This window comes from Leptonychotes weddellii, chromosome 10 (genome assembly GCF_054177405.1).
Source record: "Leptonychotes weddellii isolate Sample4059 chromosome 10, ASM5417740v2, whole genome shotgun sequence".
NCBI lineage: Eukaryota > Metazoa > Chordata > Mammalia > Carnivora > Phocidae > Leptonychotes > Leptonychotes weddellii.
In genome coordinates this window covers 100,883,769-100,907,927 of record NC_138378.1, presented here as the reverse complement: position 1 = coordinate 100,907,927, position 24,159 = coordinate 100,883,769, and the positions used below count along the sequence as shown (strand labels likewise).

The 24,159-nt window shown below is 53.8% G+C and overlaps 1 protein-coding gene across 2 annotated transcripts in view; it reads right to left on the bottom strand.

Moving 5' to 3' along the window:
* Positions 1–5,038: 5,038 nt before the first annotated feature.
* GALNT14 (polypeptide N-acetylgalactosaminyltransferase 14) overlaps positions 5,039–24,159 on the bottom strand; it is a 197,918-nt gene continuing 178,797 nt past the window's right edge. Inside the window, exons 10-15 of one of the 2 annotated variants that reach the window (XM_081796968.1) lie at positions 22,721–22,847; positions 20,568–20,660; positions 17,374–17,457; positions 16,912–17,056; positions 6,792–6,911; positions 5,039–5,612 (exon numbers count right to left, since the gene is read on the bottom strand). In XM_081796968.1, the coding sequence (XP_081653094.1) occupies positions 5,454–5,612; positions 6,792–6,911; positions 16,912–17,056; positions 17,374–17,457; positions 20,568–20,660; positions 22,721–22,847 (728 nt within the window). In that variant the 3' untranslated portion in view covers positions 5,039–5,453. The remainder of the gene's footprint in view (positions 5,613–6,791; positions 6,912–16,911; positions 17,057–17,373; positions 17,458–20,567; positions 20,661–22,720; positions 22,848–24,159) is intronic. The other variant, XM_081796969.1, reaches the window with a different exon arrangement.

The following is a 24,159-nucleotide window of genomic DNA, read 5'->3' as shown; positions in this document are numbered from 1 at the left end:
TCCTTCCTGCCAAGGGAAGCCAGATAATATTTACTGGCGCAAATGAATAAGGTAACCAGCCCTGTCGCAGCACAGAGGATGCGTCTCTCACCCAAGGTTTTGGTTGTGGGTTTTTTTCCCCCCTCCTTTCTTTCTTCATTATGTTTGTAATTTTGTTTTATTATTTCCCATTGGAAGGCCGTGAAATGAAAATGATGCAATCTACTGCTGTGAAGTAATGTGCTCCAGTCCTTTTCCAATAAGCCCTGAGGTGTGCGCTGTGACGGCTTCATTAAATTAGTCGGCTCCATGGCTAATGGAAAAGCGCTCGGAGCTTCAGATGGTGCTAATCCGAGTCGGGCTGCCTGAGACCTCACACCACCAGGGAGCCTGGGAGGTTTGGCTCCGCGTGTTGGAGAGAAGAGGCTCCCGCCCACCACCTGCCCGGCCCCAGAGGCCTCCGTGTCCACGCAGCTGCTAGACATTTCCTGGAACGCTTAAACCTTCCCCGTCTCCTCTGGGTGCCCGATGCTGCCCAGGTGTGGTCACATGCTAAGGGAATGGACAGGTTAGGGCACTGGCTCTCGGGGGGGGAGGGCACGGTGGGCAGCAGCTCAGCATGTGGAGGGGGGGAAAGAAGGGGCCTTAAATCTGTATGGTAAACCACACGGACCAGAGGTAAAAGGCGAGCCTGTCCGTGAAGGCCAGCCAGGACTCACACAGCAAAATGCCCGGGATTCTTGCAGATGAAATGCAAGCGCTGCCCGTCTATTCTTCTGTCACCATCCCCCAGAGTTTATGAGAACAGATTCTCTCTTGCTGGGCTCTACGGCAGTATTAAAGATTTCCATTACTGATAGTTCTTTCCAGTTAGTACTTTCAGTATTAAATTCTGTCATTAGGAAGTAAAATATGCATGATCCCTAAATCTATGGGTATAACAAGATTTCATTGTTATAAATTTGTCTTCTTGGTCCTCCATTTCTGTCTTTGCTGTCTTTTTAAAACCCTAATGTCTGATAACTATAGCCAGGAGATAATTAGGAAGTGGTACTAAAGAATCACAGGCTTATTCTCTCACTCATTCACAGAAATAATTTATTGAGTGTCTACACTACGATATGGTGTCCTGCAGCCAGTGGGAAAGACAGTGGTGACAGCTAATTACAACACTAAGGGATTTTGGTCTGAGCTGATATAGGCAGCCCCCTCCTACACACATATGTATATACCCACACATTGTATAAAATACAATAAAACAATTTGAAATCACAGCTGCACTTGAAAGAAAGGGATATCCCAGATCTCAAAAACGAGTGCAAATTCAAAGCCAGGGTGGTGAGTGTGTGCTGAAGGGGCATTGAATCCAGATGGCTGGAGTCCCAAACCCCAAGAAGAGGCAAGATGTGAAGGCCATGGACTCCTGGGTGGCTGGGACCAGAAACAAGACCCTACATACAGTTGGTGGCTTAAAAGGGCTAATAGTCCCCACCCACCAGCTGGGCGAATGGTGATGGCATGACAGCAGGACAATAATTTGGGTAGAGAAAAGATAATTTGCAAAAGATCGAAAACCAAGCTGGTGCCAAGTGAATATGTAGGGTCCAAATTCCCATCACTTTCACAGAGTGGAAACCACAATCAGAGAAATCAATGTATAAACTGGTTTAAAATCAATGGGAACCAACAGAGGCAGACTCGAACCTTCCCTGAGATATGCCCCACAGCCCAGGCACCTGGGATGCCCAGAGAAAATGATTCCTACTGAAGATGAGCTCACACAAAGGAATTACACGGCACATAAGGAAACAAACTGGCAAGAGAGCGAGGCTCAGATTCGATATGGCACCCAGCTTGGCTACCTATGCTGCTCCTAGAATTACCCCAAAGTTCCCATTTCTTCCCATCCACTTGATATCATCATCCTTCCAACTCTAATCCAGACACTTGAGCGTGCCCAGAGCCCCTGCCTCTCTTCTTTCCAGTATATATAAAAAACATATGTATAAAATCCCTCCCACTTAATTTGCACACCATACCATTAAATACTTAGCCACCCTTATTTTTTTTAAAAAGACTTTATTCATTTATTTATTTGACAAAGAGAGAAAGAGTACAAGCAGGGGGAGCAGAAGGCAGAGAGAGAGGGAGAAGCAGGCTCCCCACTGAGCAAGGAGCCTGATGTGGGGCTTGATCCCACGACCTTGAGATCATGACCTGAGCTGAAGGCAGACGCTTAACCAACTGAGCCACCCAGGCGCTCCCTTAGTAGCCCTTATTGTTTGTATCTGAGCCCACTAGCCAGATGTGATCCCAGGTGAGGGGGCTTCTGCCACACCTGGCCACCTCCTCACCTGGCAGTGTGGTGAGACTGCTCCAGGGTAGTGACCCCAAGCTTGGTTTGGGGGTCTCAATTATGTGAGCCCTTTGAATATGAAGAGTGTAGGTCCCTTCTGTTTTCATAGGTTGATGTCATTTGCCAACTACTGGTGGTCTTCTGAATGAGCGCTTCCTGGTTCCTAAAATTTGGCATCAAACTCAGTGATCAAGTTGACTGAGGGCTCTGATTCAGCATCCACCCAAAGACCTGACCCCCAGGTAAAGCTTGGCCACACTCACTCTGCTGTGTGATTGCAGGCCGAGGTGTCCCAGAACGGGTCGCTGTCCCGTCAGGGCATCGTCAGCATTGTCCTGAGCTGGGGGAGGTTTGGAAATCCTGCTATTTCTGCTTTCAAACCATAAATTACTCTTGCTTTGGCTTCACCATCATCAGCTTAGTGAATAGAGGATGGATCATTCTACATGGTTGTCATGATTAACATGATTCATTTGCCTCATCAGAGTTATAATCCCTACAACCTGCTACAGAAGCCCTAAGACACATGCCTTGTAGTTCACATGTGAACCATCCATGTCTCCATTAGTGGATTACTGTCCACATGCTTCCTTATTATCCCAAGGCCTTTCACTAGTAAGAGGGAGGTCAATAGGATCGCTGAAGTCAATGGCATTGCTGAGTGCTAGCTCTTTGGCCACATCAAAGCAGCCCAGATAAAAAATGTTTGTCCTCCTGGGACAATGCTTCCCCATGTCCTTGGGTGTTCAAGAAGGGACTTAAGAGCCACCTACACTCTGTGAATTTATAAGGGTAGTAAAATATGAGTAAAGTTACTTCATCTTGGACAAGGAATAGTTTTTCCAATCAACCATTTAGGAAAACATTCACTGAGAGCTTGATGTGCCCAGCCCAGTGGTGGGGATAAGGCAGAGACAACCTTGCTGCCCCCAGGGAGCTCAAGGACAGGCAGAGCCACAGAGGGAGACCAAGAACAGGTGAGGACATCAGCTCCTTGAGTTCCCTTAGTGCTGTGCCTGTTTCCCTGACTCAGGAGAGAGGGTGCTGCTAAACCTATCTGGTCTTTCCTTCTCTGCAAGGCCAGCTTAAACCCTGTGGACACAGCTCAAGGAGCCATCAGATCCTCTTCTTCAACAGACATCTTTATCTATCCCATGGCCTCCTCTCCTTTTCACAGCAGGGAATGAAATAGCCTCACAAAAGAGCCAAATCATAACTAAAGAAAGTAATAGGAAGACTGTATACACAAATACAACCTGCAGAGAAGATTCTGGGTGTGCACACTCAGCCCTTGACTTCCTACCCCTGCAGTGGTCCTCAGTAATGATGGGCTTGACCAATGGCCTTCACTGAAGTCTTTCTGGATGAAGGGAGACAGACACCTGTTTAGGGCATAATAGTTACTGCGACAGCCAGAATCCAAAATGGCTCCCAATGATCCCACCTCCTGGCATCAGCTTTCTTGTGTAATTCCCTCCCATTAAGTGTGGGCCGAGCCTAGTGATTTGCTTCTATCACATAGAAGGTGGTAAAAGTGATGGATGGTAACTTGTGAGGTTAGATTCTAAAAGACTATAACTTCCATCTTGCTGGCACCCTCGTCTCCTGGGGCTTGCTTGCTCCAGTCAAGTGAGCTGTTATGTTGGAGAGGCCTGTATAGCAAGGAACTGAGGGCGGCTTCTGGACAACAGGCCATGAGAACCAAATCCTGCCAACAACCACTGAGTGAGCCTGGGACAGATCCTCCTGGTTGAACCTTGAGATGACTAGAGCCCCTGACAACACCTTGACTGCAGCCTTTTCAGTCCTTCTGAAGCCAGGGACCCTGTGAATCCATGCCTAGATTCTTGGCCCATAGATACCATTTGGTAACAAATGTGTGTTGCTTTAAGCTAAGTTCTGGGGGATAATTTGTCACTCAGCAGTACATAAGTAAGACCATTACCAAACAGCTCGCAGAGAATGTACCTCGGCAGAGAAGGTATGGGCCTATTTTGGAATTTTTAAAACAATATGGATTGGTTCTTTTTTCTTTTCTTTTCTTTTTTTTTTTTTTTAAGATTTTTATTTATTTATTTGAAGGAGAAAGAGAGAGAGAGAGAAAATGAGCACGAGTGGGGGAAGGGCAGAGGGAGAAGCAGACTCCCCACTGAGGAGGGAGCCTGACATGGGATTCGATCCCAGGACCCCGGGATCATGACCTGAGCCAAAGGCAGATGCTTAACCGACTGAGCCACCTAGATGCCCCTGGCTTGGTTCTTTTCTTAAACCTCAGTTAATAAGCATGGACAAACACAGTACCCAATTCCCAGGGCATACTGGGGATCTATTAAAGAAACTCCCAGCTTGTGGCCACAGACTATAAAGCCATGAGGGCCCAGACAGACATCTAGGGCGGTAGTTCCAGCCAGGGAGGGGCATCAGAATCAGCTGAGGAGCCTGGGCCCCACCGGGATCCCCTGAAGCTGGAACCTGGAGCCCTGAGCAGACATGATTTCTCTGGGTGAGAGACTGTAATCCTGGGTAAGAACCATGAACCTGCTCCTGCTCCCCAACGTGATGTACTGGGAGATGAAGGGCCAGAGAAGTTGTGTGTCTATTTAAGGTCACACAGCCTGTTGTGGCCGCCAGTGTCCCCTCTGAATGGAGAACTCAGCTCAGGTTTGTGCTAACAGTAGAAACAAATAAAGAGATGCACAGAGAAAACTTCTAAGGTTCCTTTATTTGTTTTGAAAACAACCTCCATTCTTTCTCTCTCAATTTAGTCCTGGCCTTGTGACAAAAAAGCTTTTCTCTCTGGCCTCCTCTGTAAGAAAGGGAACAACATAAACACTTCCTGTGAGAGCTCTCTCCCCAGATTCCAGGGAGGGGCAGACCGGGCCAGGACTGGAATGGAACAGCATGGAGAACACGTGGGATCTGTCTCCGAGCCCCACTTGGCTTACAATCCCTTCCCCCAGACTCCCTGAGACATCTGCTCCTGTCCGGGGGCGGTTCTCCCTCCACCTCCCAGTTCAGAGCATCTGCAGTAGCTGTGGGCTGCTCGTAGCCTGATTTCCAGTCTGCTTGTCATCCGGGGAAACGTCACCCACAGTCCCGCTGATTCTGGCTCGGGTCCTCAAGAGCTCACCAGGTCCCAGTGCTGGCTCATAAGTGATGACTCACACGGGTTGACCACGATTTCCCTGCCATTCTCAGAGCCATCACCAAACATGTCGGTGTCTAGGCAGAGGTGGGAGGCTATGTGCTCGATGCGGGAACCAGTCTTGGTCCATTGCTGAGAAGACGGAGAGGAGAGAGCATGAACCGGAATTCTCTGGCTAAGGGCCCAGGTTCTATCAATAATATCAGGAGTTCCAGAATAATCAGACATGTTTACACCACATGGCTAGGGTCACCCAGAGACTTGACTTCAATGGTCTCACGGAGGAATAAAACTGCAACTAATTGCTTTGCCAGGTATTACTGTTGGTTTTTTGTTTTGTTTTTTGTTTGTTTGTTTTTGTTTCGGATAAAAAAGTAAAAGCAAAATCAGTATGTTCACTAGGAGAACTCATTAGAAGGCAATAACTTTCCAAGCACTAGGCCAGAGAACATGAAGCACGTGAGTCACGGGAGCAACCAAAGAAACGACGAGCACTCAGCGTCTGCACGTCAGGAAGATGTGGGAGCGAGCGGGGGGATGGGGCGCAGGGGGGGCAGAGAGGCTCTGGGCAGCACCCGATGCCAGCAGGCTCTGCTCCTCCAAAGCCCTTCAGCGCATGAAGGGCCCAAGCAGAGAAGGGGGTCTCGTGCCGCTGCTCCCCAGACTTTACCTCACATGATAAGGAAGGGGGGGATGAACGTGTTTTGGGGAACCACCACGGCGCAGGCACCAGGGCGCATTTCCGTGACTCCCTCGTGCGGTGGGCATCTTCACCTCCATTTCAGAGACGAAGGAACCGAAGTCCAGTGAGCTGCCGTGGGTCCCACGGCTAGTGAGCCATACAAAGGGCATCTGGATGTCCGTCTCTCTAACGTCAACACCCAATCGGCAGGAGACTGCGTGTGGTCAACAGCATGGGCCCGACGGGGCACATGGTGCATCCAGAGGGCACATCCTGCCAGAGCCCAAGGCCCCCCGCAGGCCAAGATTCCAGTGCTGCTCATCCTGCGGCCCTGAAGGCTTTGTCCCAGTGCTCTCCTGCTCTGGGATGCCAGGTGGGAGTCGGAGCTAGACGGGCGAGCACAAGATGCGCGTGCCCACTGGGGCCCAGCCAGGTCTGCCGACATTCGGGGACAAGCTGACTGCTGCAGCTGGTGCCCCTGTTCTCCTCTCCTGACCAGAAGGGCCTCTTTCTGATCAGCCCCTCCGCTTCTAGAGGTTCTCCCTGGTCTTGCACATGAGACTGGGACCCACACAGGCAGTCCCGTCACTGAAGGCGGACACGCCCCAGTGCACCCACTGAGCACTCACCTGTTTGTCATCTCCGTTCTTGCAGAGGACGAGAACCACCGGGGCACCCGGGAACATGGTGATGACAGACAGGCACAGCTCCTCCTGGAGGATCTGCTGGGTGTATGTGAAGGCCCATATCTGGAGGGGAAGAGGCCAGAAGGTTCACATCAGGATCCTTGGAAGCGTGGTGGGACAGGTCTGGGACGTGTCTGGGACCGTGTGAGAATTAGAACAGCTTGGTAAAAAGCGCTGGAGGTCCGAGCAGGAACAGACCATCAACAAAGTCACCTTGGAAAATGGGACCCACTAGTCAGAGACTCCCAGGTCCTGCCCCCACTGAAGTCTCCATCTCCACACCTGGGAAGGGGACTGGCCTGGGCATGCAGGCCACCTCTGGGAGGCTTGAGGTGGGGAAGCCTCAATGACACCCCAGCCCAGCCATGTGGTCTCTAGTTTCTCTGTTTGGATCCGTATCTATTCCCCACACTTGACACTGCAGCTACCTGGCAGGCCATCCCCAGCTGTCTTTAGAATGTCCCTTCTTTGAAAAGGACAGATGGCGGGATGAAGGGAACAGGGAGTGTGCCGAGGGAGGGAGTGGAAGAAGAGCAGAAGGACAGCAGATCACGAGACAGAAAATGGTCCCCACAAGTGTGTGCACTCCAGCACTCCAGGGGAACAGATCATTGGGCCCCAGAGCCCCTGCCGGGAGGGAAGCTAAAAAAGCGAACAGACAAGGAGGGTGGGGAGAGGAAAGGGCCATTCCATTTGAGGGTCATCACAAGGAATGTTTCTCGGTTATTCCACGAAATGCCGGAGATCAGAGAGCAAGGAGCTGCTGAAGGAGCTCAAACCACTTCGAGTTCTTAGGTCAGAGGGACGAAAATGTGAGCCTCCAAGAGGTCCCTCCCAGGCTGTGAAGTAGGGGCCTCATCACTGGGCAAAGAAGGTGACTGGTGAATTGGATGCCCTGGGGGGAGCTGCAGAGAGGACCCATCAAGGGCTGGACCCCTTCGCCACTCCACGCCTGCTGACCAGCTGACCCCCAGCCTCTGGACTGGGCTGCTCGTCAGCTACTTCTCCTTGGCCTGAGAATGAATCAAGGATCCGTTAGCTGGCCGGTCCCCTGCTCTAGGACCACGTGTCCCGTAAGCTGAGCCGGTGTTCATGTGCTCCTTGTTCTGCACCTTCCCTAGCTCACGGCAGCCCCCTCCTGGCCCTGGCACCCCTCCTGACTTCTGCCATCTGGTGACATCTTCGGTGTCTATCCGTGCCCTGGCTTGTTCCCCTCCTTGCCCAAAGGCTTGGGTCCTTCTGCTGCCTCACCAGGTCACCTGGATGCAGAACCCTGCCTCTCCTGATCTGGGACTTTCCCTGTCCCTGATACCTGGATGGGGCCACCAGCCCAGGGGGAGCCACTGTCCCCCTAGGGTCCTGCGTGTGGATTCTCATGTCCCTTTTCAAATTGCCGGTGTTGGGAGAAGACCTAGACCAGAAGGCACTCCCTGGGGCGGGGTGGGGTGGGGATGGAAATACAGATTGGTAAAAGACAGGCTGTGCATTAAGAATTCTTGAAGCCTGGGAATAAAATCTTTAAAAAAAAAAAGGACGCCTGGGTGGCTCAGTCAGTTAAGCGACTGCCTTTGGCTCAGGTCATGATCCTGGAGTCCTGGGATCGAGTCCCACATCGGGCTCCCGGCTCAGCAGGGGGCCTGCTTCTCCCTCTGACCCTCTCCCCTCTCATGCTGTTTCTCTCTCTTTCTCTCTCAAATAAATCAATAAACTCTTTTAAAAAAAAAAGAATTCTTGAAGCCTGGGGGTGGCTACAGGGGCTCTTTATACTCTCCCATCTATTTCTAGATCTATATATATTTAAATTTTTTAATACTAAATGTAATGAAATGTACTCCTTGGGACGTATCAAGAAGTTCTCCTCTGGCCTTGAACATCACCATACTATGCATGCCATTTGCTTCCCTCCAGGATTAGCTGAAAGGGAAAAACGTCTGTATGCACAGGGGTGATGCAGTAATCACGACCCTGTTACTGACGGCCAACATTTCCTGAGGACTTACTATGTGCTAGGCACTGTCCTGGGGCCTTGGCACAGAGGACATTAGTCTTCATAAGAATCCTACTAGAGGGCGCCTGGGTGGCTCAGTTGGTTAAGCGACTGCCTTCGGCTCAGGTCATGATCCTGGAGTCCTGGGATCGAGTCCCGCATCAGGCTCCCTGCTCGGCAGGGAGTCTGCTTCTCCCTCTGACCCTCCTCCCTCTCTTGCTCTCTGTCTCTCATTCTCTCTGTCTCAAATAAATAAATAAAATCTTTAAAAAAAAAAAAAAAGAATCCTACTAGATAGCTATTATTATTATTGTCCCCATTCTACATGACGAAAGTCTCACAGAAGTTACGCAACTCTCTCCGACCGACTCTCTGTAGTGCCTTTGTTGTTGCTGCTGCCAGGGTCCCGGCTTCCTCTACCCCAGTTTAATCACAGGTAATGTCTGTCGCTGAGATCCCTCTTCCACACTGTAAATATGAAAACTCTAGATCACCCCCACTTCGACAGCAGAGAGCTGCCCAGTTCCCACTGGCAGCCCCTATGAGAAGGGGAACGAAGATCACACCCCATGTAGGGGACTAGGGAGGGGGCAGCTGAGAGAGTGGGCCCCTCCCTGATGCGGACAGGCACTGGAGAAGAGTATGAATGGAGTCCCACATTCTACGGACTCCACATCAGAGCGGGGCACACAGAGCTAGCTTCCTGGGCCTGCTCCCCTCTTCTTCCCACCCTGGCTCTGCCATCCCCCATCATCCACTCCCCTGTCTGCATATCCATGCTCACTTGGTCACTCCCCTTTACAGGGCCCCCCCTTGGGCCTAGGTGTGTGCTAGGGACACAGTCTACCCTTGGGAGATCCATGCAGGTCCTGACGTCAGGTTAGGGCCATCCGGATGGGGGTTCTGGGGCTCCGGACCTCTGGAGTGTGATCTAGAAGGTGGGAGCTGGTCTTGGGTGCGGGTCCAAAGAATTCCACGTGGGGAGGGCAGAGAAAGGCCTGAAGCCCAGGCCCAAGCCCAAGGGCAGGGCTGCCAGGGAACTGCTGCCCAGGCCCTCCATACAACTGGCTTCAGCTTTAGATTTCTGCCATTGTCGAGAAATGAGGCTAAACAGACGGTCAGCGATGTGGAAAGAAGATAAGGTCCATCCCTCTGGCCCATTACCCACCCACACTAGCTGCTATGAACCATGAATTAGCATTTAAAAAATAAATCCTGTAATTATTTTGATTACTACAATACACGGACTTTGTATTTTTTACGTTAAAAGCATTAATTAATTAAACATAAAACTTGAAATATACCACAATTTCTAAAAAGCTCATTCTGGCATTGCTTCTTTTATAATATCCTAGGGGCTTTAAAAACTGGACGTGCTGGGGGTGGTGTGGGGGTGGGAGAGGAGTGGTGCTTCTTTCGACATCTGAGATGTCCCATCCACTCACGCCTTTCGGGAAAGAACGCAGATGGCACCCGGCTGGGGCTGGGCTTGGAGGAAATCACCTTAAGATCCCCAGGGGGAGAATGCACACATGCACAGACAAGGGATCGAAGCCTTTACACTAAGTGGACTTTCCATTAACTGGTGCTTTACTGGCACTGAAATAATTCAGCCTCACAATTTCTCAGAGGAACACAGCTCTCTGGCCACATCTGCAAGAGAGGAGAGAGGGAAGCAGAACACAGAAGCAGGTGGGGCAGGAAGCGAGGAGAGGTTTTCCGATTCCCATTCTGCAGCCTGTCAGGCTTCCAGAATGGCCGGTGATGAATGGGTTTATTAAACGAATCCCGGAGTCAGAAATGGATTCGGGAAGGTAGCAGGGGTTGCTCAGGCTGGCCTGGCCGAGATCAGTGCACGCTGGGCCGTGTGCTGACAGCTCCACTGGGGGTGTCTGGCCAAGTCGCAGCCCCCACCCCCAGGGCACACAGACATGGCCATACCCACGGGAGGTAACCCAGAGACGGTGTGGGCGGCCTCACCTCCTCACAGATAGACCAGTAAGGGGCCAAGGAGGAGGAGGTCCACTCCTGGCCCTCTAGCCCCTTTGCTCCTGCCCTGGAAGAGGGGAACTGGTGATGGGGGGGGTTCCAGGCTGGACAGCCTCACAACCTTCTGTGCTTAGCGGGAGTCTCTGGAGGACAGCCCCTGCATGCAGAGAAGGGAGCGGCCTGGCAGGTGGGGGCAGTAGACTTCTCTCTGGGCAATGCCCATCTGGCCGCAGCCCTGAGGCCTGGGATGAAATAGGCCGCAGCACCCAGCCTGGGGTTCACGGTCTAGTACTGGATGGAGCAGCAGAGAGGAAAGATGGTCTTAAGAGGACATGTCTAAAGGATCCAAGTTCTGAAAGAGGCAGGCATGAGAGGAGTCAGGGCCCAGGCACAGGGCTGACCTAGGAATGGCCCAGGACCACCACTAGTAGGCAAGAAGCAACCAGCCTGGGGTAGCAGCTCTTGGGCTGATCTTGCTTCTATCTATCTATCTATCTATCTATCTATCTATCTATCTATCTATCTATCTTCTATCCATCCATCCATCCATCCATCCACCCACCCACCCACCATGTGGCAGTGTCTGGAAGCACTTTTTGATGAATATGACCGGGGGGGGGGGTTGTTACTGGTACCCAGTGGGTGGGGCCAGGGATGACGGCAAGCACCTAGAGTGCACAGGACAGGGCCCCAACAAAGAATTATCTGGTATTAACGCCAACAGTGCTGGGGTTGAGACACCCTCGCCTAGTGTGAAGGGCCTGGTCCCTGGAAGCAGCTGGCCCACCAGTACTCATGTATGACCCGGGTAGACTGGCCTCTCTCAGCCTCGCTCACCCCATCTGTGAGATGGCGGGGATAACAGGACACGGCTCATGGGGCCTTGGGACGACTAACCCAGATGAGGCCTGTGGAACCTGCAGGCCGGTGGCTGGCTCCGGCGCAGCCTCCGGGGACGGTATTTTGGCGACGTGTGGGAGGAACAATGGTCGGGGGAGAAGACAAACACTCCCACGTGGAGAGAAGGCAGGGGCTGTGTTTTCACGAGCACAGAAGCCCGAGTCAGTTACTGATGGCGGTGAGCTCCCCGTCCACCCACTCTCCTGCGTGGGGAACTACACACAATGGGGAAGAGACTGCAAATGCTGAGCGGCACTGCAGGTTATGTTGTGGTTAGGTGGGCAAACTAGCTCATTTCTAAGGGCCTCTGGTTCTCGAGGCTTCACAGTCATAGTCTGTTCATCCTCAAGGTGATCCTTGGAGGCAGGTATGACTCTATGGAAGGGAACAGAGATCAGGGGTCACTCTGGGCAACGCCAGGAACAGACCACAGCGTTGACTATGAATGTGGGGCCTCTTTGGTGAGACTGGATCTGAGCTGAGAGCATCTAGGGCCACATTGAAGGCCACACACACCCCTGAAGCCCTCTTCAGACACAGTGTCTGGAACGAACAAGTGGGCGCAAGCCACACTTCAGTTCAGCCAGCCTCTCAGTGCACCCGGATGCCGAAGGATCACAAAAAGGCATCGACCGGCTGTGCTGGGGACACCCTCAGCCACACGGACACAGACTTCTGCCTCTCCCTGGTGACCAGCGGCAGCAGGGTGACCTGGTGGGCTCAGAGACATGCTCCCCGCCTTTGACTGGGATCTTCGCTGGACTCACTGTTGGGGTCTTTTATTTCCGGTCCCTCCTGTCACTTCACCCCAAGCTGTCGGGATACACTTCATATGCATGTGATTAAAAACCTACACCCAGGACATTTGTTGTTGGGGCCTGTTGCCGAGCCCTGGAGTCCTGGCCCACCTGCCAAGGGCAGCGCAGGTGTGGGGACGAGCGCTCACCTTCTCTCGCCCACCTGAGTGTCCAGCTGTGTACGTGCATCCTTCACAAGCCAGTGGCCCAAACTGCCCGGAACACAGGTAGATGGACACACTGAAAAATTTTTCTGTGTTTCTCCCTTTCTTTAAATTGGGACAGCAGTGTGATTAGTGCCTCTGTCTTCCTTCCATCTTTCACACAAGTATTTTTCTAGAGAATCCAATAAAGCTAAGAGGAAACTCATTAACCTGGAGGCTTCTTGGGCTTTGCACGTTTGCAAACAGATGATGTATTTCTCTTGTACTTCACCCAAGGCATCAACCTGCTGACATCTTCAGTACACACCAAGATTAAACATTTTGTTCCCAAGGTTGACAAGCTGGCCAAGAAAGAGAAGGCAGGCAGGGGGGAAGGATAGATGGGCCGGGGGTGGGGCAGAGATGTGAGCCCTCATCCAAGGCAGAGGACAACCATGCTCTGATTGTCTCCTTTCAACAATGAGGGCACCCATGTGCTGGGGGATACACTGCTGGAGAATGTGTGACCAGCTGGAAGCATAAATCTGAACTCTTGGCTCGAACCCGCTGGTTTTCTTTTACTCCAGATATCTGGAACCCTGGGATCCTCCACCCAAATGGCCTGAACCTGATTTCAGGATCTGTGTAGATCTTACCCTGGGTCAGTCCTCCCAAGGGTAGACTGAGTCTCTACTGCACACAGCTGGGCCCAAAGGGGAATGTTTAGAGGGTAGTGACCGAGGTGGATGTACAAGCTGGGAGTGGGGGGCGGAACAGAGCCAGGGCAGGAACTAAAGGGGAGCAGGCCCAGGCTGGAAGCCATGCTGTCTGCGCCCCCGGCTCTGGTGTGGAGCCCAGAATGTGGGCCTCCATTCACACTCTTCCCCAGTTCCTATCCATGTCGAGGAGGCGCCTACTGTCTAGGACCTTGGATAATCTCTCCAGGCCCTGGTTTCATCTGTAAAATGAGGATAATAGTAATACCTCCTCAACAGGGCTCTTGCGTCCCTTCCTTGATACGGCCTCCCCCAGGCAGAAGAGGAGGTGGCTGGAGAGAGGGCGGAATGAGTCACGGGAAGGGGCGGGAGGGGCAGACGTGACCCTGTCTGGACAGGCCAAGAGGCAGCGCAAGAGGAGAAATGAAATGTAGGAGAGGCGAAGGAGCAGAGCAGGGTCAGAGGGTCAGCAGGGCATCCAGGGTGCCCTAGGATGGATAGGATGCCCTAACGTATTAGCAGAAAGGGTTGGCGAGCAGAAGGACAGGACTGTCTTTCTTACGCAGGAAGGAGGGAAAGCTACCGAAAGGACGAGAAAGGTAATATAGGTCAGTCCTTCAAGGGTGTATGGCCCCCACACACACACATGCACGCACACACACGCACGCACACTTGGGGATTATTCCAGCTGCAATAGTTATGTAGATTTCTATCTGTCTAAAGTGGGTTTACACCTTCAGAAAACTTGGACGTTTTCTGCTGTTGGCCATGGACCACTCTAGAAGGGGGCTGAGCCTAATCCAGCCCAGCCCCGCCCTGTCCCTTGCACGCAGCCTGGGGCCGGGAGCACTGTGGGCTCTCACTGTCCTCTGTGGAAGCAGGTGGAACATCAATCTCAGAGTCTTCCTCCATTTTCCCCGAATTCACCCTGCTGCTACACAAACCAACTGTTCTCTCCAAAGCGAGAAGGAGTGATAGCTTGGCACTAGCTTCTAGAAAGAACTCTTCGCTCACTTGAAGACTGTTAACTATGATCACCGTTAGTTTCCCACAGATGACTGCTTTTCCACCCCTTTCTCGTGCCATTGGAAGGTCAGCTGGAATAGGTACTATAACTCTCCAGTCAAATAAAGGCCTGGCAATCTTTAAGAGATTGGAGAGCCCCTCCTCAAGACCCAGAGATCCTATGGCTCCCCTCCTCCCACTTCCTTATGCAGCCAAAGACATTAAGTACCAGAAAAGCCGCTGCTTCACTGAAGACAGATCGAGCAAGCTCCTGTCCCACGGAAAGGGGGGGTGACAACATTCTGGCCATTGGGATCCCCTACGAACAGCACCCACACGCAGATTCAGAAGGGAGGGCTGTGCCTCACCTATTCACATCATTTTACAAAATGCCGCTTGAGCAAACTATGTCATTCCCAGCCCGGCTGCTGTACCTAAAGCAAAATCGACACTTCTGCTTGCTTTCCCTTTTCCTGTCTAACTCAGGCAGCCCTTTCCGTGTCCTGCTGGAGCAGAGAGATGGGTCTGGGACAGGTCCCTGCGAGTTGGAGGCTGGTGTTGCGATGCCTCAAACCCCCGGCTGTGGGTGCGGGTTTCCGCGGCAGGCAGCAGGGAGCATCAAAGGCTGTATTGAGGTGGAGAACAATGGTCTGATGGTGACATGTCGGCGGGGGGACGAGGGGGCAGGGATTGGAGGCTGTGGCTCTAACCTAACACAGTGGTTCCCAATCTGGGTGGTTTTATGCCCCAGGGGTGTTCGGGACAGCCTGGAGACAGCTCCATTGTCACGACTGGCTTGTGTGGGGTGCTCCTGGCGCCAGAGGCTGGGGATGCTGCTGGGCAGGCCTTGGAGCACAGGACAGCCCCCCACACAGAGAACCATGTAGCGCAAGACATCAACGGTGCCACAGCTGAGGAAGGCTGATGGGGCATGGAGGAGAGAAGGCAGGGTCCAAGAAGAGCTATTTGAGGGGAGAAGGCACAGGGACTTGCAGAAATGGGGGTCAGGAGAAGGCGGAGCCAGGGCAGACGGTTGGGATTGGAGCCGTGGAGCCTGGGAGAGGGCAGTGACACGGAGAGAAGGAGTGGGACAGGGACGTGGCTGTGGGCCTGGTAGCTGCTTGTAGCCCTCTGTCTACTAGAACCATAGACGACTCTGGGGCGGCTGTGGGCTCATGCTGGTACCCAGCCACAGCCCAGGCCTTCCTGCGTGCTCTGCTTCCTGGGCTGCTCCTTCTCCCCTTCCTCACATGGCCTATTTCTACTCCTCTCTCAGGATGCAGCTCATTTTCGAGTCCTCTGGCAAGACGTCCCTGACTCTCATCACGCATACGGCACATACCGCCCCTCGGTGCTTCTAGAGCAGCCTGGACTGAACTCCATCCAGGACAGAGATTATAACAGAACAGCTGCTTACTTGCTTCTTCTTGCATTAGATCCCTCGAGGGACCATGGAGACCTGCAACCTAGCCATTCATCTCAGTGTCTTCGCAGTTAGCAGAGAACAGAGATGTTTATGGAGTAAATGGATGAGTTCCAGGAGGGAAGAAAACTAGAATTTGTGCATCAATGAAACAGAGGATGGGGCCAAAGCTGGAAGCTTGGATAAAATCTCCAAGACACCATTTCCAGAGACAAGAACAATGACCTAAGAACCTTCATGAATACTCACCAGGAGCACACGAAAGTGGAGCAGGGGAGCCAGCAAAGAAAAGAGACAGAAAGAACAGGAATGCAGGAGAATCCGGATCAGGCAGTGCCTGGAGGGAGCCAGGAGGAAGCCACGAGCTGGATGTGCTGTAACGTATCCAGCACGCAAGTGTGACAGAGGGAGAGACAGGCTGCGGATTTGCAGTGACCTTTAAAAGAGTTCCATCCTCAGAGGGAAGAACACTGACCCACAGAACGTGGGCGTGCTACGTTGATGAATGGACTAAGGCACGAGGCAACCTTTGTGAGCACGATTCCCAGGCTTCCTGCAGACCTGGGCGAGGCAGGAGATAGCAGAGGTGGAGTGCAGGCCTGCTGAGGACAGGATGGGGCGGGGGTGGTGGGTGCGGACAACGGTGACGGTTTTGCCGGATGGGATGTGCCCACCCGGAAGTCCGGGTTAGAGCCGCAGGGAGACTCAGGGCAGGCTTGCCACCCTGGAGCAGCATCACCCAGAGGCACGCCTTTCTCCATCTGCCCTTCACGTTTTCCAGGTAGCAGCTGCACCTGAGCTGCCTGACCCGGCCCCCACTTCCTGCAAGCAGGCTGGACGCCATGGACGTACTCATTAAATCCTGTTAATTTAATGGCGATTTCCTAAAGGCACGACATCGCCTGCTAAACTGCCCCTCTTTCAGAGAAACCAGACCCATTTGGAAACCAGTGGAGTGACCCCGGTCTCAGAGGGAGGGGAAATCATACTTCTCCTGCTCTGTTGGTAGGCTCTGGCTATAACTGGGCACTGGGTGTCCTACAACAGCAGGGGGCGTAGGCTGAGGCCCGTACATGTTCTCACGTACCCAGCCGCTTACGTACCTGGGATTTTACGTCCTCGCCTTTGTTCTTGACACAGGGGCTTAGCCTGAGGTTGTAGGTGTCTGTGTTTTTCTGCCTTTGAGACTCTAGGCACTTGTGCCTCTGTCGGATACTGCCCTTCTGGATGGAGGAATCGCTGGGGATTCTGGAGGAAAGTTACAGAGAGATGAGAACCAGCTGCTCCTTGGCTGAGTGACACCAGCCACTGGAGAGGCGGAGACAGGGTTTTGAGGATGACAGGGGCATTCCGCCAGGGGTGGGGGGCTGCAACCAGGAACAAGGCAGCGAGGAGAGACCCGGGAGCCACCAATGGCAGATGGAGCCGGGCGTGGCGACAGCATCAGCCTCAGGTCGTGCCCGGGACTCAAGCCCCAGCAGCTGCGCTACGCTGCTCCCCGGGAACTGCCATCCCTCGCACCGCTCCTGACAAGCCAGCGAAGGCTCAGAAGGTAGAGCGGGTACCTGAGCTCTGGATAGACGTTCTCCAGGTACCACTTGAAGCTCTGGCACTGCAAATTCTTCCTCAGGTCCAGTCTGCTCTCGATGCTGGGGGGGACGCGGGGCAGGGGGGAGACACAAAGACAAAAGCACAGCCGAGGGTCAGAGACAGGGACAAGGCTGAGGGACAAAAGCGCACGCTGTGCCCACGTCTCTCCCGAGGGCGCTGGAGAAATTAGCCACGGGAGATTTCTAGAGCTCCAGACAGAGCTATGGAAACACGGAGCAATAGCTCACAATGGTGTGGTAACGACACAGAGGATTTGTGTTTTCACTTGAAAATGGAATTTGGGGGTGTTTTTACTTTTCATTAAAAACAAGGCTACATGAACACACAGTGTGTTGCTAATAATTCACCACTGGGGCTCTGAGTCTATTTACCCACAAATCTCTCTTTGGATTCTGCAGTCAAAATACCACTCCTGACCACCCCAATCTCAAAAGAATCATCTGATTCTGGGGCCTGGTCACGCCTTTATTCATCAGATATTTTTTGAGCACCTACTCTGTGCCAGGCATTGTGCCCAATGTGGGGAATGATGGACGGCGAGCTTCTGAACAACAGAGGAAGGTAATGAAACAAGCCATCGCAGCCCTGTGTGGACGTGGGGGGGGGGGCACGCGGGGGCTGCGGGAGCATCTCAGAGGTGTGCCCTTGCTAAACGCTGAACGTTCAGCTTAGAAAAAAATTGACATCATTTCTCTGCTCACGCTGCCCCCTTCCTCTGGGGAGGAAATGTGGTTAGCGCTAACTATGAAGTCCAGCGCGGGGTGGAAGGAGGTGAAGCTGGCCGAGCAGGGCCACCTGGTGTCTCCCTTGCTAGTCAGGTCAGCAGTCCCCAAGGTGGTCACATGGAAGCTGGTATCTGGAAGGAAAGGTGGAGGCTATCTAGACAAACCAGAGAGTGGGTGGGGTTGGGGCCCCCTGGCACAGACCGGGGAAGAGCGAGGGGAGACTGTCCGTGGCAGGAGTGGCGCTGCGGGAGGCCGAGCCGTGTGCACGCACGAACGAATGTACTCGGGGGATGGCAGAGGGGAAGTGAGCAGGAGCAGAGAGGAAGAACCAGACCACAGAGGGTTTTGGGGGCCGCTGTGGAGGAGGTCGGACTTTGAAGCGATGGGATGCAACAGATGGGTTCTGAGCAAAGTGTGACGTGGCGACATCTGCACTTTGAGAGCATCTCACTGGTGGCGAATGGGTCTGGCAGAGCAAGGCTGGAGACAGGGAGCAGTGGGAGGGGACTGCAGACAGCCAGGTGCTGACGGTGCTCTCAGGCGGGCGGTGGGGGGCGGAATGGAGAGGAGGGACAGGCCAAGTCCCTCCATTTCTCTCTAGCGCCACCGCCACCACCCTCCTCAGCTCCGTTTGCACCTTGTCCTTCCTTCCCGGGTGGCCCTGCTCGGCCAGCCTCACCCCCTTCCACCCCGCGCTGGACTTCATAGTTGGCGCTAACCACACTTCCTCCCCAGAGGAAGGGGGCAGCGTGAGCAGAGAAATGACGTCAATTTTTTTCTAAGCTGAACGTCCAGCGTTTAGCAAAGACCTGGGTGCTGCGTGCATGAAGGAGGCAGCAGCACCGGGACTTGGGGGCTGTTTGACTTGGGAAGGTGGGGGGAGGAAAGAACAAGGCCTGAGCCAGGAGGCAGGAGATATGAATCCGGGCCGAGGGAGCTCCATAAATGTTGATTTACGAATGAATGCAGATGAAAGGTGGATCCCGAGTACAGGTGGAGGGCTGGTCTAACACGGCAGGGGGCACACCTGTCTTTGGAGAAAGAGTGGGGCAGAGAGAGCGAAGTTGCCAGGTCGGTTTGTCTTGGGAAGTCGATGGCATCTATTTCAGCTATAAAACAGAAGGTGTCATCTGCCTTGAGTGACAGGTGGACTCGGGAGGTAGGGAGACAGGAGAGGTTTAAATGGGGACAGGGGAGAACGATGGCCAGGAAAGGCAGCAGGACTGACAGGCCTACTAAGGGCCTGCCTGAGACTGATGGCCATGGTGTGTTGGCAACACTGGCTGATGCTTACCAGAACCTTCAGCAGCCTGTGCACAGGGGAGGGAGAGGCACAAAGTCGGGTTCATCCAGGGTTGAGAAAACTTTGCCTGAGGTGCTGACAGATGCACGACAGGGCGAAAGATCTGAGGACGAGGCCTTTTAAGCTCTCTCTCTAAGCAAGAGAGCAGAACCCAAGCTGCGGAGGGAGGGAGGTGAAGAAAGAGGGGTGCATGGCCATGGTCAGTGGGCCAGGAGTTTGATGAGGACTCAGGACAAAAGCCTTGTGAGGTTCTGAGTGATTGAACTGGGGGGGGACAGCACAGGTTTATAATTTCAGAGACGCAGGCCATTTTGGCTGAGTCTAATTTTATCCTCCTGAGCAGGGACCGGCCCCACCTATCAGGGGCAGGCTGCAGAAACCCATCTGCTCACAAGCCTTAGTTTGACTGAGGGACATTAGCATGACAAAAAGCCATTGGTTGCTCCTCAAAACAATCAGATGCTAACACAGATGAAGTTTCCATTTTTCTCTTATCAGCTCTGAGTTGGAGAATGCAACATATGGTTTTGGGATCAGACAGGTGTGGTTTGAGCCTCATGCCCCTGGTACCGTGATGTGATAAGGGCAAGTACCTTAACCCGCAGAAGCCTGTCTCCTGTCCTGTAAAATAGAGGCAATTAAGCCCATTTCTCAGAGTTTGAGGAGCACTCCCAGGACAGCCTTTATGGCACCGGGCACAGAATTCCTTCCCTGTCCTCGTCTACCCCGACGAAGCTGGAGCAGGGCTCTAGGGGACACCTGTAGGATACTGCTCCTCCGAGGAAGGAGGGTGGTCTGGGCTTGGGTGACTCAGAACTAGGAGGAGGAGCTCTGGAGGTGCTAAGGCCGTCGTGTCCCGCACCCCACCTTTCTGTAAAAAGCTAGAAACACTTGCTCCGTGGTGCAAGGCACAGCTCACCGCCTAGGGCAGTGGTCCAGGTTGCCAGGCTGTCATTTTGCAAGAGCTGCAGAAAGCCCCGCACACCCAGGACAGGGCAGGAGCAAGAAGGGATATAAAGGACAGCGGCCACAGCCTGAGCGACCAGCTAAGCGGACAGGCTGTGAGGAGCTGGAGCTCCTCTTTACCCTCTGCACAAAGCAGGCGGGAAGGGACACTTACTTCCCAAAGGGCCTCTCCAGAGCAAACGGCCGAGCAGCATAATAGTACTGCTTGTATTCGTCCATCCACACCTCAGCTGTCCGCTTGGTGTTCCTGGGGAGACAGGGGGTGTCCCAGGGCGGTTAACATGCACACGCAGGCAGCACTACCCAGCTGGGGGCCCCCACGATCCAGTAACAGCATTCTTCCACGGGTGCTGAGCCCAGCCAAGTCCCACCCAATCTCCAAAAGGGCCTTTTTACTCCAAGACACAGAACTTTAGTAGTAAGGACAAACTTTTCCCCAAAAGGTACACACCAGAAAAACTGTGCCAGAAATGGAACTTACGTGGCTCAAAAAAAAGGGGGGGGCGTGAGAGGAGAGCCCACACATCCCCACGTGTGGGGACCGAGAGGAGAGAGGCAGGGCCTGCGGTGGCCACCTCTCCTGCTGCCCACAAACTCCTACTCCAGGTGCTCCCCCTTTATGCAGGGCAAGTGCTGGGGTCCCAGCTCTGGGCAGGACAGCCAATCACGCACAGCGGCCCAGACCATGGCGCAGGTGTCAAGAATCAAGCAATCAAGCCGGTTGTCAGCTTGATTTTGCCAGCACGCTAGTCCTTCCCATCAGATGTTTGCTCTGGCGCTGACCTCAAAGGTCACAGAAAACGAGAAAGACTGACATGGAGGACGTATGTCACCATTCGGCAGGCAGGGAGGCAGCGAAACCAGGAAGCGCCCCAGGGCAGGAGAGAGGTCATCAGAAAACAGGTGCCAGGGGGTAGTGTGGGAGCAAGCCTCGCCAGGGCCCATGTCAGCGAACTTGGGGCCTCACTAAACAGGGCATGCGCCCGCAGACTTCTGGTTCCGTCTGAAGCAGAGGGATTCCAAGCCGGTGGACCCGACGTGCAGCCCGTTCTTGGTGCGGGGAAGGCAGTTACCAGCACCTTGCTGGTTCCTTGCCCCGGCCTAACCATCAGCAACCTGGACGCTGCTCAGGAGACACTTGTACCGCCTTTCAAAACCACTGACTGACCCGCTGGCCAAGGCCCAGACTCAAGGACAGTGAATGTTCTGGAGCCCAGGACTGCTGCCCCATCACTTTCCTACACCAGGTGTCCCCTGCTCACCTTTTCCTCCTGGAAACCTGAGGGTCAAGGCAGCCCTGCCGTTGGTGCCCGCTGGGTTTCTCACAGCACCAATCTTGCCCACCCAGTTTCTGCAAAAGGTGTTAACTTTTCCCCTGCTCAGGGTCATGCCAGCCCCGGGACGCTCGTGTCAGGATGTGACCCATACCTGCTCATACGTGTGAAAACCGAGGACGGAAGAACACAGATGAGGAAAACAACATCCCAAATGAAGAAATGCTTAGCTCCTCTTTCCCCCCCCAAATGGACCAGACAGAAAAGAAAAAAGGGAAAAGGAGGATAAATGGATAAGTGAAGCTGTCAGATGATGAGCAACAAGGTGATAAGGGAAAAGGTGAGAAGAAGCTGGAGGAAAGAGGAATATACATGAAATGTTTCTAAAACAGAAGAGAAGACTGAAGGAGAAGAAATCACAGGAGAAGGTGTATGAAGGGACGGAGCAGGAATAAGCAAGTGGGCACCCCCAGCTCACTGAGACCCCGGGATCTTCATCCTTCATCCAGCAGGAGGTGCAAACACCCTAGGGAAGGAACCCAGGGTCGCAGGGCTGGCCTTAGCCTGGACCCTGGCTATGCACCTGCAGGGCCTGGGGCAGGCATGTGAACTGTGGCCGTTTGTGCATCCCCATCCACAGATCCTTCCAACGACCTTTCCCCTGGTGACCTAGCCTGAAAGTGGGAGCACTGGATCTTCTAGAACTCGGAGGCAAAAACAGCATCTTCTTCCCCCACCCCAAACCACCCCAAACACCCAGAGCCCTGCAGGACAGTGCTGCCCAGTGTCTTGTGGGCCTTGTCAAGCTGCGGGGACGTCAGTGGTGGAGAAGAGCGTCAGGCCTCCTCCTAATGCTGGGCGGGCCAGTCAGACCTCCCCTGCTTAGGCAGAGTCCCAGGGAGCATGACTGTGGCTCCTGAGCACCCAGAACACCCAGGCAACCTACAAGAGAACCAGGGACAGCCACAACCCATCACCAGGAAAGCGCTCGGCTTTCTGTTGCCCCCTCAGAGCCCCTGGGACTCGAACTTACTTTATATACGTGTTGGCGTTTCCATCTGGGAAAACATAGGGGTGTTTCTTGCGGAAGACATGGCCCACTCGGCTGCAGGGGACGATCTCAAGGCTGCCGCCGCACATCCACACTCTGAAGGAGATCTCTGCAGGAGAGTCGTGCCCCCTCAGCATGGCTTGTGCCCTCCGGAGGGGGGCAGGGACACAGGATGGCAGCATCGGGGCACCAGGTCCAAGGAAGTGGTCAGGGCCTTCCCCCCCACTTCTGCTGCATCCAGCCCAGGGCTGGGGGTGGGGTGAAGTCAGACTGTGTGCTCTGCTGGCTGGGGAACCTCAGTTTCCCCTTCTGCAAATGGGGCTGATGATAACTCACAGCTGGGAGGGTGATGCGAGTTCATATGGAAAGAAATGGGGGCTGGCTTGGAGGAGCACATTCATGGGGGCCACATTTGGGGACCAGCCTGGCGCAGGGCCCTGCTACAGCCTTGGGGCAACCCAGACTGCTGCTTCCGGACACATGGCAGATGGATTAGACGTGCTTGTATGACCCCGGAGGGCTAAAGTCAGGACCGAGGAGAAAGAATTTTCCATTCAAGAATAAAGAATTTCCCAAAAGTCAAGGCACAGGTAGAAGGGGCTGTCATGGAGGTGGTGAGGTCCACACCCTGACCGGCTAGCAACACCCATGGGCAGGATTCCCAGCAAGCACCTGGACAAGGCGTCCAGCAGAGCACCTCCCAACACCCGGACCACAATTCTGCCACTCTGTAAGGGCACCTGAATTGGAGCTCGGGAGGAGACGTCTGGGCAGTAACGGAGAGCAGGTACAGAAAATGCTGGAAGCCTCTAAGCTGTTGCTGGGGTCGCTCCCCAGGGCGGGGATTTTGCACACATGCCCACTTCTCCCCCCTGGTTGGCTGCTGCAGCTGCAGGAGGAGCAGAGTCTGCAGAGGCAGCCGGGATTAGGCTGGGGTGTGCAGCTCTCCCCTGGGGCGGTGTCCTAGTCGCCTTGCAGCAGTGCTTCTGCCCCAGAAGGAAGCAGCGGCATACCAAGGTGGTGGAGGGGAGTATCTTGTCACTGCTGATGTTTAGAACTGGCTGAATGACTGTTAGGCAGTGTTGTGATGGCTTTTACTTCTCGATGGGCAGTGCACCTCCTTATTGACTGCACCCCATGCACCCCGCGGGGTATGCCCCTGGTGGGAAATGTCAAGCTTCCCATTTGGGAATTCCTGCCTGGTTCGTGCTTCTGTAGTCAAACTCAAATACGAGGGCAGGCTGGCCCAGGGGAAATCCTTGCCTCTGGGTAACTGTTCCTGCTGGTGGAGATGGGGGGGCGGCATGTGGAAGCAGGCTGGGGTCCAGGAGCAGGGGAGGAGGATGTGAGTATTCTGGTGCCTTCCTACCACATACATGCACTGCACCCTCCAGCACGCCGGGCCTCACCTCCCTGGGTTC